The following is a 15,093-nucleotide window of genomic DNA, read 5'->3' as shown; positions in this document are numbered from 1 at the left end:
AGATCCAATGACATAGTTTGACATTGTAAGAAACTCAGCGAATTTCTGTAAATAGATATAAAATTGATACGATTTCTAAAGTTTTATGAGAGAAAAATTCTAGTAATATATAAAATTAAATTATTTAAAATTTTAAGGTAATATTCAGAAGTTTTAGACATATAGGCAACAGATTATCATTGCTATTTTCTGTCTTATAGATTTTTATTCCTCGCAGTCTAAGATATCTAAGCTTCCATGACTTAAAAAATGTGGAAATATGTCTATATCATGTGATATAATTTAACAGTAAAACAAGAAAATTCACATTATAAAATAAAACAAATATCTTGGAATAATTTTCCAGATTGTACCATTAGATAAATGAAGGGTTTAAACTGGAGAGAAATTCCTCAAACCATAAAGCCCTAGAATTTTGTTCTAAGCTCATATTTTTCCATGAAGACTATAAGAGGGAGACATGTTATTAGTCCATAATGCATGTTAAATTCATTTTAAGCTTCTAATCTTTAGTTATTTATTCTTCTAAATATTTAAAAAATAGGTTGCTGTGATTTACAGAGGCAATGAATATTTTACTTAAATCTTCAATGTGCTTTGAAATAGGTCATTTATAACTAGTGAATATATATTGTGAAATTTGATGATAAATATCTCTTTATTATTTTTAACATTTAAAATATTATTCATCGAACATATTTTCAAAATACCTATAACAAGTACAGTGATGCATCTCTCAATAATGGGGAAGTGTTCTGAGAAATGCAATGTTAGGTGATTTTGTTGTTTTGTGAACATTCTAGAGTGCACCTACATAAACCTGCATGGTGTAGCCTACTACACACCTAGGCTATGTGATATAGCCCACGGTTCCTAGGCTACAAGTCTGTACAGCATGTTACTGTACTGAATACTGTAGACAACCGCAACATACTAGTAACTATTTGTATATCTAAACATAGAAAAGGTACAGTGAAAATACGGCATAAAAGATAAAAACAGTACCCTTGGATAGGGCTCTTACCATAAATGGAGCTGGAAGTTGCTCTGGGTGAGTCAGTGAGTGAGTGGTGAGTGAATGTGAAGGCCTAGGGCACCACTGTACACTACTATAGAATTTATAAACACTGTACACTCAGGCTACACTAAATTTATAAAAAATATTTTTCTTCCTTCAATGATAAATTAAACTTATCTTACTGTAACTTTTTTTTTGTTTGTTTGTTTTGAGATGGAGTCTCACTCTGTCACCAGGTTGGAGTGCAATGGCATGATCTCGGCTCACTGCGCCCTCCGACTTCCTGGTTCAAGCTATTCTCCTGCCTCAGCATTGTATTTTTAGTAGAGACGGGGTTTCACCATGTTGGCCAGGATGGTCTTGATCTCCTGACCTCGTGATCCACCCGCCTTGGCCTCCCAAAGTGCTGATATTACAGCCGTGAGCCACCGCACCTGGTCACCTTACTGTAACTTTTTTACTTTATAAACTTTTAAACTTTAAAAACCTTTTGGACTCTTTGTAATAACACTTAGCTTGAAACACACAATACATTGTAGAGCCGTCCAAAAATCTTTTGTCTTTATATCCTTGTTCTACAAGCTTTTTTTCTATTTTAAAAACTTTTAAGGGTTTCTTAGTTTTTCAACTGTTTTGTTAAAAATGAGACACAGGCTGTGTGCAGTGGTTTCTATCTGTAATACCAGTGCTTTGGGAGGCCCAGAGGAGAGGATTGCTTAAGGCCAGGAGTTTGAGACCATCCTGAGCAACATAGTGAGACCCTGTCTTTAGCAAAAATAAAAAATAAAAACTTAGCCTAGCATGGTTGTGCACACCTGTAGTCCCAGTGCTTTGGGAGGCCAAGGAAGGAGGATCACTTGAACCCAGGAGTTTGAGGTTACAGTTAGCTGTGATTGTGCCATTGCACCCAAGCCTGGGCAACAGAGTGAGACCCTGTCTCTTAGGAAAAAAAAAAAAAGAAACTAAGATACAAACACGCGTATCAGACTAGGCCTACACAGGGTCACGATCATCAAAATGTCACTAGGCAATAGGAATTTTTCACCTCCATTATAATCTTATGGGATCACTGTTGTATAGTCTGTCAGTCGTGGTAAGAAATGTCATGATGCGGCCCATCACTGTACTTTAAATTTGATATCTTCATGTTTATATAAGTAAAGTAGTAAAAATGCTGATATGGGAGGGCATTGTTGAAATAAATAATCTTAATAGTTATTTTAAAGAGCATTGATAGAGACCTTAAATAGAAAGTGACAATAATAATAAGCAACTGATGATTTTTTCTCTTTGACTTTTTTTTTTTAGCCTGGTGAACTCAAAGACTGGTTTGTGGGTCGAAGCAATGCCCAGGGAATAGATCTGAACCGGAACTTTCCAGACCTGGATAGGATAGTGTACGTGAATGAGAAAGAAGGTGGTCCAAATAATCATCTGTTGAAAAATATGAAGAAAATTGTGGATCAAAACACAAAGGTAGTGACCACGGGATAGTCTTCTTGGGTTCATCTCTAGCCTAAGGAAATATGTTCCAATATCTTCATCATCGTGAAGGACAGAGGAGTAACATCACAGCTCATATGGAGTGGTTAACTGTGGCTTTGAAAGTCAAGGCTGGAAGGGCTGGTGCCATGAGATTAGTCCTGGCCCCTAGAATTGGGCCGTAGGTGGAGAGGAGTTGGAGGTGTAGATATAGGGAGGAACCCAGTTGTAGGTTTCTTAGAAAGTCACCATGGCCTTCTCAGAGACCCTTTATTAGCTCATCTGATCAGCTCCTCCTGCCAAATTTACACTGTTGCTCTTTTTCTCTTTTCCAGAACTTTCTCCTCCCTTGCTTTACAAAACTCTACTTTCTCCTACTTCTTCTACTGCCTTTCAAATCACTACTCAGTTTTTTTCCCTGTTTCTTCTACCTGGGCTTAAATGCTGGCCATCTTTGGGGTCTCATCTGATACCTTTATCTGCTTCCCTGGGCTTCCCTCCTTACCTCAACTTTCAGCGTTGTCTGTTACACAAGGTCTCCCAGATCCGTGCCTCTAACTCCAGACTTTCCACAGAGCTTTATGTCTCTGTTTTACTAGCTAACTTGGGTTCCTTTAACTGGTGGAACTTGAAACCTCAAGCTCAGGTTGTCCAGAAACAAATATTTTCCCTTGGAACCACTATTCTTTCATTTATCCCAATCATCAAAGCTTTTGATTTTTCCATCTCTGTTACTCCTCACCAGTTACCACTGCTCAGTGGTTTGATCTCTCTGACACCTCTTCCATTTCCCTTCCTCTGCAAACTCATTCCCCTGCCTCAGCTCAGGCCCCCATGGTCTCCTGCTGTGACTGGCTCAGTGGCCTCTTACTCGTGTTTCATGTCCAGCGTCTCCCAACTCTATTCTATCTTCTCAAATTCTCAATCTTTCAGAGTGATGTTCACACACAAATTATTGCTCTTTTGCTTAAAAAACCTTACCAGCTCTCCACTGCCCAGAAGATAAAGTGAAAACTCAATGTGATGGTTAAGTATGGAGACTCTAGAGGTAGCCACTCTAGAGGTAAATCATGGCTTCATACTTGTTGTGTGAACTTTGTAAAGTTATTTGACCTCTCTGTGCTTCAGATTCTTCATCTGTAATATGGAAGTGATAATATCTACCTCATAGGATAAGGATTGAATGACTTAATACACATAAAATACTTGAGGCCAGGACCTGGAACTTTTATTAACATTTCAGTGTAATTTTTTGGTACTCTCTGTTATGTAGCTGAGGGCTAGGTGGACACATTTACATATGCACTCAACATTTGGTGCATCTTTCAACCAATATTGTTGTCAATTACTTGGAGGAGAAATTGAGCCCATCTTGGAGGAAAGGTGAAGAACTGCTGTCAGCAGCCCTCTGTTCCTTCTCTATTCTTCTGGGTATTTCTGTTCTCATGTGTCCACGACGTCTAGTGTCTTTCCTAAGTGACAGCTCGCAAAGTACAATTTCTCCACTTTATTCTAGTCGCTGGGTCATTTCAGCGCCCCTTGGTCCCTGGAAGCTGCCAGCTGGTTTATTCCTTAACCTGGCTTTGATACCCTATAGACTTCACTCATACCAACTCCTCTGTGCTCCTAAACATACCATTTTCTAACAATTTTATGTCTTCAGATGAGTTGCTGCTCCAACTATCTAGAATTGTCTTCTCTTTCCTTCCATGCCAATCCCTCTGTGAAGTCATCCTCTACTCTTCAAGACAGATTCCTTTTTTTTTTATATGTTCTTCATCTATACTTCCAGTATGGGCTTATTGTTACATCCAGCTTTATATATGTTATTAGTTTACACAGCTGTTTTCTCCTTTGATTCTAGAATTTGATCACTTGATTGTAAGAATTATGATTAATATTTGATTATGACACACAGTAGGCTAGGGCCTGTTGTGAATAAACACAATCCAGCTCAGCAAACAAATCATAATATCTGAAAAAGAGGGTCACTGCAAGTAAGCAGCCAGGGATCCACACAAGTGTTCATCATGGGATTGGGATGATGGATAAAGGATCCAGGAGACATAGAGTCTTAGATTATTGGACTAAACTTTTAAAAACTCCCCAGCCTATATATAGAATTCATTCCAGAAACATGGGCTGGGCCTACAGGTGGGGGCTGGCCTTCTTAGTGGTGGCAAATTCATACAGGTCTGCAGCAACCTCAATTCTTGCCTCCTCAGAAGAATTCGACCAAGAAGCATAAGGCAGAATGAGAGACTAAAGCAAGTTTTAGAGCAGGAGTGAAAGTTTACTAAAAAGTTAACAGCATGAATGAAAGGAGGTAAAGTACACTTGGAAGAGGGCCAAGCAAGGCAACTTGAGAGATCAAGTGCACTGTTTCTTGTTTGGTTTTTTTTTTTTTTTTGCTTTATTAAAATACTGAGTTTTATTTCACATGTATATTTTTGTCTCCCCACCATTTCCATGTCTGACCACTGCTACTACTATGTCCTATCATAACATTCCATACATACTTAAAACCAAGCAAAGGGTGGAGTTCCATCTTTAAAAACTAAACAGGCATTTTGGACAACACATTCTTGGCAATGGAACCTGGACAACATTTATCAAACACGGTAGGGAAAGTTCTCACTCTGCATTATAAAAAGGACAGCCAGATATCAACTGTTACAGAAATGAAATAAGACGGAAAATTTTTAACAAATTGTTTAAACTATTTTCTTAAAGAGACTTCCTCCACTGCCAGAGATCTTGAATAGCCTCTTGGTTAGTCATCCGGAAGCAATTCTTCACATAATTGATGAACTTAGCTTACACTTTGGGAAGACAACCAACTTTTTCTATACTTGCTTACATTTTTGCTTTAATGTCTTCTAAGAACTAGGTCCTTTTGGTGTTTTAGGAGTCCTTTCCTGTTTTTTGAAGGATTCTTGTCCTTTTGATCTTGGTGTTGATGATGGTTTTGAGTCTTTTCCATTCTGATTTGACTTTTGTGCATTTTTGGCTGGAGTATCTCATATAGATTTCTTCACTGGTGCTTTTTCTTCAGCTTCCTCCTCATCATCATCTTCATCATCATCATCATCTTCATCATCATCATCATCATTATCATCTTCATCAGCAGCAAGTTTTACTTTTTTCTGTGGAACTTTGCTACCATCTCAAAGGGCAGATTGCTTTCCAGATATACTTAAGAGTTTCACATCCTCCTCCTCTTCATCTTCTGACTCCTCATCTTCCTCCACAGCTACTAAGTGCTGTCCACTAATATGCACTGGCCCTGAACCACACTTCAACCTTAAGACCACTGGTGGTGTTATTTCAAAGCCCCCAAGGGAAACCGTTGGCTCTACAGACATTTTCAAAGTTGCCAGTGTTACTTTTATTGGACTGCCTTCGTAATTCATTGCCTCTGCTTCAACAATGTGCAATTCATCCTTTGCACCAGCCCCTAAACTGACCATTCTTAAAGATAACTGGTGCTCATTTTCATCATTATCCACCTTAAAGTGATCATCTTTGTCGGCCTTTAGATCACAACCGAAAAGATAGTTCTGGGGCCTCAAGGGGGTCATGTCCATGTCCATCGAATCTCCCATCAGGTGGCGGCACACACTTAGGTGGGAGAGAAGGCGGGCGGAGATAAACGAATGCTGCTCCAGAGAACAGCTGCGCAGGATGGAATCACACCAGGGCTCAAGTGCACTGTTTGACCTTTGACTTGGGATTTTATACATTGGCATGTTTCCAAGGGAGTGGGGGGCTTGTTTCTCTTTCCCTCTCATTCTCCTCTTGGGCTGGGCTGTCCACATGCATGGTGGCCTCCCAGCACTTGGTAGGCACTATATTCACAGTGTGATTACTGAAGTTGTATGCATGCCCACTTGAGTTGTTCTTCCCTTACCAGTTGAGTGTTCCTACAAAGTCACATACCAGTTAATCCCTGCCATTTTGCCTCTTAATATGCTTGAGCCCACTTGCCCAATTCCTGCCATCTTATCAGGAAGCTGATCACCAGTTTTAGGCTTTTCTGTCTGTTGGGGGACTGCCTTTCCCTGGCACCTGCTGCAATGAATTATTATGTTACAGAGGCAGTTTAACAACTGCCTGACTATCACCTGATGGTTGACTGACATTCCTGGTGGTCAGAGGGCACTCTCTTGCCCTGCTCATGTCTGACTACCTACCTGCCACAACATTTTCCCCCTCAAGAGTCCAAGTCCTCAATTACTTGGGGAAAATGGATAAATGTCAGTCTTCTGTAACTGCTTCCTGCTGATAGAGGGGTGGTGGTGGTTGTTTTGTGGGTCTTCACCTCTTGCTAGCTGTCAGGGTAGGATGGCTCCATGGGTTGGTGAAAACAGTATCCAGCCATGCCTGAGGGAGACAGGGGTGGGATTTTGCCTCTGTCATGTCTCATTGATGGGAATTCTAGGGGTCCTTTGTAGAAGGGTGACTCTTGAATACTGACAGGATGGTATCTTTCACTGAGGATCATCTGGAGCTTGATGGCCTGAAGGCAAGAGGAGACAAATCAGTTTATTAGATTTAGAAGAATGTCAAAATGAAATAAGGGGGTGAGGACAACTCCAAAAAATCCCGAGGCTGCCAACATGCTCAGGTAACTGGTGGCTATTGTCATGCCTGCTAAGACTTGAGTGGATGGGCTTACTAGCCAATTCCAATGTATTCCTAGAATTAGAATATTTATCCAGAGTTTTACATTACCTATTCCTCTTGTTTCTTCTGAGCTGCGGCCAGAGATCACTGGTTGGTTCACAGGAATAAGCAGGATTAGTCTAAATTGCGGATAAAAACTCAAAAACAACTGCTGAGAATATAATCTAATACCAAGTTATTAGATTATAATCTGTTATGTTCTTGAAATATAACTTTTCTCTCTCCAGTCCTCATTTTTATTAAAAACAAATCATGATAGGACCAATTTGTTTGCAAAATAAGCTTTGGTCTTATCATACTTGATCTGATTATTTGCATAAAGCACAGCAAGAATAATTATTTGCCATATAAGCTCCTTTTAAAATTGGCTTTGTTGAAACTTCATTCCATAAGGAATCTCAGATAAGACTTCTTAAATGCCTTGAGCCCAGCCATGGGTTTCTGCCGTCAAATACTGGGATGAGTTGGGTAAATTCTTCTCCTCTTGAGGTCCCACGATAACCTAGGGCTCCTAGGCCTTTCAGAAAGTGACATTCTTTACTCCCCATGGATCAGGAACACTGTACAGGGACTGTGTAGACAAGGTATGAGGCCAGTTTTCCCAAGGGGTTTTTATTGGCTCTATAAGTCAAATTTGATTCCTTAAAGTAGAGCATGCCTTTCCAGTCAAACCCTTGGTAAAATAACCAGTTTCTCCAATTGTGCCCTTTTGCAAAAGAAAACAGATTACTATTGTATTTATGCAAATAACTGTATTGCCAAAAGTTAAGAATACTCACAAATAGTTTCCAAATTCTAGAGGAATCAGGTGGAGAGAAATAGGCTCCAAATTTTGTTTACAGGAGTACTTATTTTTAAAAGCTGTAAATAGCTCAAAAGAAAGTTTTCTTGACTGAAAAACAAAGGATCAGCAATGTTTTAAGCAAAAAGTCACAAAAGGATTATTTTAGTCTTCTTAATTAGTTCAGTCCATGCAGTTAACTCCTGTTCTGCTTGATATTCATGAACACTTCAGCCCTCTATGAGAGTCCTGCAAGTTCTTTCTATATTCTTTAAAGTTATCAGCAACCTACATTCAAGAGTGCCTGCCAGAGTCCTATAGCTGATTATAAAGGCCACCTTTTAAAGAGGATTAAAACAAGACAACAATTGTCTGTGAATGAGAAAAAGTCTTAGGGCAGCCATAGTCAAAGACACAGATGCCAAGAAAATTTGTTATCTCTGTGGCACACAATTGTGTAGCATAACAATTATAATTATTACTGATAATATTCTAAGTTATATCAGAATTATAGGAGTTTTGCATAATTTTGGAACACATATAAATAACACATTTATGAAGAGTAGATCAATGCTTTACTAAAACTCTTGTGCTTTTCAATTTATGGAAAAATGGAATAGTATTCCTTTAACTTAGCCAATGTGATTATGCACAGATTTTTTTTACAAGATTAATTTTTCACAAACCTTCCACAACTTGCTCAAACCTTCAGTTTTATCCTAACTTAAAAAAATCCTTTAAGTCTCTAAACTAGGCCAAAACAATCCACATTTCCATGCCTTCTTATAATCTTTTACTAAAACCACATTCTACTTTCCTTACATGCCTTGCATATAAAACTTTTCCAGTATTCTCAAGAATATGCTACACTGTTAACTCTTAGCAACTTTTACTTTTTGTGAAAAACATACTAAGTAAGTGATTCTGACTATGTACTAGGTTTGGAGCTTAGGACACTAGACAGAAATGCAGAAAAGGTTTGACCCTTTCCAGCATCTAGGGGACATGGCTAACTCTGTATGTCTCCAGGCCTTATGTAGCTTTAAAGGCAGCAAGTTGTTCAGTTAAGAGTCAGAGTAGCAGTTTATGAAGCATTTAGTAGGCCTAATAACCTTTAAAACTGTATAACTTTTTAAAAATAAATTCCCTTTCACAAATCTTTTCACAACTCACACAGACTATCTATGACATGCTTGGACTTTCGGATTTGTCCTAAACATCCCTCTTTTTAACAACAAGTCATTTTACTTTAGGACAAGAATTTACTGTACAAGATCCTTTCTCATATAAAACTTCTGTTCTTTATAATCTTCCTTACCAAAAATACCTTTTTCTCTTTATAACCTTTGAATTAGATTAAAGTCATTTTCCTTCTGTTAGGAAGTTAAGGTCTGTACTGCATGTTGCTGTGTGAGGATTGTGAAGGAGGAGCAGAGAAGAAGGAGGTTATCTGCATATTGTAGAAGTTATCCCCCGTCAAGAGATTGCTCAGTTAGATTTTTGCTGGGGCTTGTCTGAATAAATGTGGGCGAGTTCTTTATCCTTGAGGTAGGACTGGCTAGGGTGAAGTTATTTAAGATTTAGGTAGCTTTCTAGGAGAAATAGAGTTATTAGAGGAAAAGATGAATTTAGAGGTTGGGTAAATATTAATCAGGTACCCATCTTGGAAGGCATATTTTTGCCCAGAAGAGAGTGAATCTTTTCTTTTGGAGGGAGGAGGTGCCATTTGCCCCCATTACCTGGCAGAATTTGGAGGAGAGTTGCTCACATAAGGAGATTAGCATAGAGTAGGCAGCTCTTAAACCCCAAAGGGAAATTTATATTTTACTCCTCCAGGAGTTACTCTTGGCTTTGTCTTTTCGATGACTTGGAAGCCAGCCAGAGCAGAGAACCCCCTCAGCTCAAGGCCATTAGGTGTTGGGATCTTGTCCCAGAACCCTTTGGCCCTCAGGGCATCCAATTTCCAGTAGCTAAGCTGGTGACAGAGGGGGCAAGCTATGCTTGGCTTCTTCTCATTTGTCCCATTGGGGCAGTTTGCCTTTCAGTGGCCTGGCTTCCCACACCAATGGCAGTTACCTGAAGGAGTGTTTTTAGGGCAACCTGGATGGGGGTTGGAGAGCTTATAAAATGCAGCCAATAGTTGAGCATCCCTCTTGTTTCTACATTTTTCCTTCTCCTTATCTCTATCCTCCTTATTCTGCTCTCAGTTATAAAATACTGAGGAGGCTGATTTGAGGATTTCCTGCACAAAGGCACTGGGTTCCAAGGCTGACTTTTGTATTTTCTCCCAGTTCATTTTTAGGTCAAGCCGTATTACAAAGGAATAATAGTGTTTGTTTTGTTGTGTTGTGTTTTGTTTTATTTAAAGGTTTGGGGGAGTCACACGTTTCCCAGGTTTTGGGAATGCATCTGAGGGGCATATCCCGTGGTATAGAGACATGGTTGCCCACCTGCAAAGAGGGAACAGAGGAGAAAAATAGGAAAAAGGAAAACAAAGGCATCCCCTCTTACTTTCCTGTTATCCTGAATAGGCATCTCCCATTTGTCGTTAGGGTTCTGGAATGAACCAGTCTTACTATGTACCCATTACCTTGGTTCCATCTCATACAATTACCCACTTGAGAACAGAAGAGATGCTGGAGTAAACAGTCTCCATCATCTTATGGTGACTCTTGTAGCAACAAAATGATTATCCCTTTTTTCAGATTTCCTTCCCATGTTCTTTAAGTAGATAAGAAGCCTGTTTTTCAGCTAACTGCCACAAGGTGGCTGGATTTCCCTCCCTTCGAATATGACCTTGAAAGTCTTGATGCATGTTAAGAAGGGCGTGGAAATGATTAGAGAAATGGAGGCAATGGGAGGAAGTGAGATAAAACTCACTGAAAGCCTTCAGATGCTAGTGAAACGGCAATGTTTATTTGCCCTCTTGACATAAAGTAGTAACCTCTGGAGGACTTGGGGCTTGAGGTAAGAACTCACAAATGGCAAAGGAAGAATTTTCCCTCCTTTCAAAGGGGCGCTAACTCAAAAAAAGCAAGGAAGTGAGATCCTTAAAGGGCTACAGTGAGGCCCTATGCAGGCAGACAAGTGCTTCAAAAGCCACTGGAAAACTTAGCCCTGGAGCATAACAGGAACAAAAAGTATATGGTAAGTCATAAGGGCTGGGATTCCAATTTGTATCTATCCTGGCAATGTGCCACAGGACAGGGGACGAGTTGGAGGTCATCTGACCTGGTAGGGTAAGAACAAGTATAAATCTCAGGGGATATCTGCAAGGGAGCCTATGTCTTTGCTGCTGCACAAATGCAGCAAGAGCCGTGGCACACAAATAACAATGATTGTGTGTTTAAGAAGTTGCATGGCACGTGACATGAAAGCAAACAAGAAGCAGACTTGCCCCTGAGGCAGATGGTCTAGCTGGTGCACAAGGCCATTTGAGACTACAAAGGTGAATAGGAGGTGAATAGGTGGAGAAAAAAGGAGAATAGGTTGTGGTTTTGGGGAAAGAGCCAACTTTAGTTGAAAAACCAGAGGAAACCCCAAACATTGCACAGTAGGCTTTAGTTCTACCACTCTTGTGAGCCTCCTGTCCAGGAGGGCCATTGGTGTCTCAATTCTACTTGATGTGAACTCCAAGTTCCTTCCACCCTTACGAGCCATGCATTAGTGTGAACTGAGTGATCAGCTTGTGGGGAGCAGAGCCACTGTGGCTGAGAAGAATTGTTCTAGGGGTTGGTCAGTAAGCAGGAGGCAAAAAGAGAGAAGGAAACTGCATACAGGGGTTGAACGCCTCCAGCCAAAGGACGGTGAGGCATAGAGGTCTTTTACCACTGGGAAACATATCCAAGTCATGCGGCACCAAAGTATGTTACCAGTGATGAATCCATATGGGTTTGCAGCAACCTCAATTCTTGCTTCCTCAGAAGAAAGAATTAAACTGAGAAACATAAGGCAGAGCGAGAGACTGAGGCAGGTTTTAGAGCAGGAGTGAAAGTTTATTAAAAAGCTTTAGAGCAGGAATAAAAGGAAGTAAAGTACACTTGGAAGTGGGCCAAGTGGGCAACTTGAGAGATCAAGTGCCCTGTTTGACTTTTTGACTTGGGGCTTTATAGGTTGGTATGCTTATGCTTCTGGGGGGGGTTGCGTCCCTTTTCCCCTAATTCCTCCGTTGGGTGGGCTGTTTGCATGTGCAGTGGCCTGGCAACACTTGGGAGGGGCGCGTGCACAGTGTGTTTACTGAAGTTGTGCACATGCCCACTTGAGGCGCTCGTCCCTTACCAGTCCAGTGTTCCTAGAGGAAGGTCGTATACCAGTTGAACTCTGCCATTTTGCTTCTCAGTGCACATGCATGAGCCCATTTGCCCAGCTCCTGAGATCTTATTGGGAAGCTGCTGATCACCAGTTTCAGGTTTTTTAATTTGTTGGGAGACTGCCTTTCCCTGGCGCCTGCTGCAACCAATTATTATTTTAGAAAGGCAGTTTAACAACCTCCTGCTCATTACCTAATGTTTGCCTGACATTCCTGGTGTTGGGGGAGGGCCCTCTCCTGCCCTGCTCATGTCTGACTAGCTACCTCCTGCAACAGTCTGAGACAAAGGCTACCAAAGGCTGAGGACCCTGGCAGAACCTGATAAGTGAGTGACTTAGGCTTTCCTGCTTCTGAGTCATGGATACACATCACTGTCTCAGCCTGAAAATTGTCTTTCATGGGAGAGAGAGCCAGAAAGGCAGCAGACTGGGGTAACCCCAGGTGAAAGAGGGCCGTCCTGTGTAATAAACCATGGGGGCTGAGACAGAAATGGAAAACTTCTGGAAGCGGAGGCCCCATATTAGCCTACAAGCTTTCCCCATTGATTGCATTGACTTGCCTGTGCTGTCTCTGTTAAATCTGAGAAATGAAGAAAATAATTCCTTCCACCTATCATAGAAAAATGGTGAAATCAACTCATGTTGACAGGATATTTGATTGTCAACTTTGTGCAAGCACCGTTACTTCTAGCCAGCACTACCTTCTCCTTCCCCAGCTGAACCTGAATATTTGCATAATCTCTATATTAGATGTTTTTGTATTTCTAGCTTAGGCAACACTTGTTTAAAAGAGGCATGTTCATGATACTATCTTTTAATAAGAGCTTTTATTTAAAACAAACTCAATGTGACTTCTTTTCATAAAGGTAAATTAAAGAGAAATACATGAAAATTAAGGACTAGTCCCTTTTTGTAACATAAGCAAGGTTAGTTTACACTAAATCTTTATTAAACTTACTTCATCATCATGGGGTGATATTGCCTGTGTCTGGTTCATCGCCTTTTTCCATTTTTGTCCATAAGTATGAGACAGTGTTTTGATCCAGCATGGTACAAAAGATATAGTAGGCATTTCATTACTGTTATTATATATTCCTCTACCCTCTTCCCCTTCTCAGCCTATTATCTGTATTTGTATCCCTTATAGAGGTTCTTAAATGTCAAGATATATTCTTCTGTTTGGTGGAACAGGGAATCAGCGCTTAGAAATGCAGATTCCTCCTCCTTTGTATAGTTGTGAGAAAAAAAAAAAAAGAAATTCATATTCCCATGTGAGCTGATCCAGGCCTGGGGTGTGTGTGCTTCAGGAGGGGGTGGTGGGAAGGAACTTCATTCTTATAAAGCCCTCTAGATGCTGGAGGTACCTGAGACACGTCCACTTGCTCGAGATCCGTGCTCTCCTGGTTCTTCTGAACCTCTCTGAATAAAAGCTCTCTCTTGCTCTCCCAGAATTCTTTCTCTAAGTCGTTTGTCATCTGCTCTTGAGCTCTTCAGCCTGGCCACCTCCAGTGTTATCTGGGCTCAGTATATGAGCCTTGGTCTGAAAGCAGAGTCAATTAAAATATACCCAGCCATTTATTGTTTACTCTGACTTTAATAGCTAGAGTTGTGAAGAAAACTGAATAGCGTTTCATCATAATATAAGAACCAAAGACATCTTATTACAGAGCATCATATTTGAGCTGTATTTATAATCTTTAAGTGGAAAGTTTAAAGAAAGGCCACAGTTGTTTCTAGCTTCTATTAAAGACTCAATTTTAAAGGTACTCAGAAGTCTTCTCTGTGGGTCAGTTAAATATATAATTATAGTACACAGGGGTCTCAGGATTTAGTCAGCCTAAAAGATTCTGTTAATAGTCAAAGGGAAACTTAGTTGAATTTATCAAATTGTAGAAGTTACTTGCTTGCTTTTGAACATACTGGTAACATGCATATAAGCAATAGTGTATGATGTAAGAACTAGTAATAGGCTAAACCTGATAGCTTCACACAATTTTGTGTATTTAGGACTGTATCTTTCAATTTGTTTCAACAGCAGTTTCTTCTAAAAGTTTTCTATTGCAAAATTCATTTTTATTACAAAAATTAAAACATACAAATAAGGAGAAAGAAGAATCCATTATGCAACAATCTTCAGTGAGCACCATTAACATTTTGATATGTATTTTTCAATACTATTTTTATGACTGTATCAACCTATAAATATATGGTGCACACTGTGCAAGCCATTCTGAACACTTTTAGGTGGATAATAAACACAGGAATACAGTCTGCCTTGGCATGGCTTTGCCTCCTAACTCCCAGTAAAACCAACCCTCCCTCCCAAAGAGTATTTTCCTTACCCCCAACAGATGGGCCACGGGTACTCCCAACTTCTTTATTTTTACCACTCATTTCTCTCTTTTCGTCCCTAGACTTGGTGAGGTTCCACCTCCTTCCTGAAGTCCTCAATGATTCTCCAAACCACACCTTGCCCCTTCTGAACTTATTGAAATATGAATATCTGTCAATATCTGTCATTGGGTTAAAGAAAATAGAGGGAATGAGAGATGTACAAAGAAGAAGAGGACTGAAAATAAATTTAGTAGTAAAAGAAAAACTTTTGAACAGAATATTATAGAAGAGTGTGTTAAACTCATCTCATTTAATGTTAATGTCATCTTAGCAATTGGGTGTAAAAACATAAATTCGCTTAAAACGTATATGCATTATAGAATATTTTGATGTCATCTCCCATATTAGTTATTTTTAGGTTGATTTAAATCAACATATAATAAGAGTGTATTTCAGATCCCTGTGGAAAGAATGCATTGTTGAA

At 39.9% G+C, this 15,093-nt stretch overlaps 1 protein-coding gene and 1 pseudogene across 1 annotated transcript in view; one reads left to right on the top strand and one right to left on the bottom strand.

The window, feature by feature from the left end:
- Positions 1-15,093, top strand: part of LOC105466723 (carboxypeptidase E) — a 121,251-nt gene that overhangs the window by 87,620 nt on the left and 18,538 nt on the right. Inside the window, exon 3 of the mRNA XM_071092856.1 lies at positions 2,327-2,494. Coding sequence (XP_070948957.1) covers positions 2,327-2,494 — 168 coding nt within the window. The remainder of the gene's footprint in view (positions 1-2,326; positions 2,495-15,093) is intronic.
- On the bottom strand, positions 4,929-6,105 carry LOC105466722 (nucleophosmin pseudogene; annotated as a pseudogene).

This window comes from Macaca nemestrina, chromosome 3 (assembly GCF_043159975.1).
Source record: "Macaca nemestrina isolate mMacNem1 chromosome 3, mMacNem.hap1, whole genome shotgun sequence".
NCBI lineage: Eukaryota > Metazoa > Chordata > Mammalia > Primates > Cercopithecidae > Macaca > Macaca nemestrina.
The sequence above is the reverse complement of the archived record's forward strand: the minus strand, read 5'-3'. Positions and strand labels throughout refer to the sequence as shown.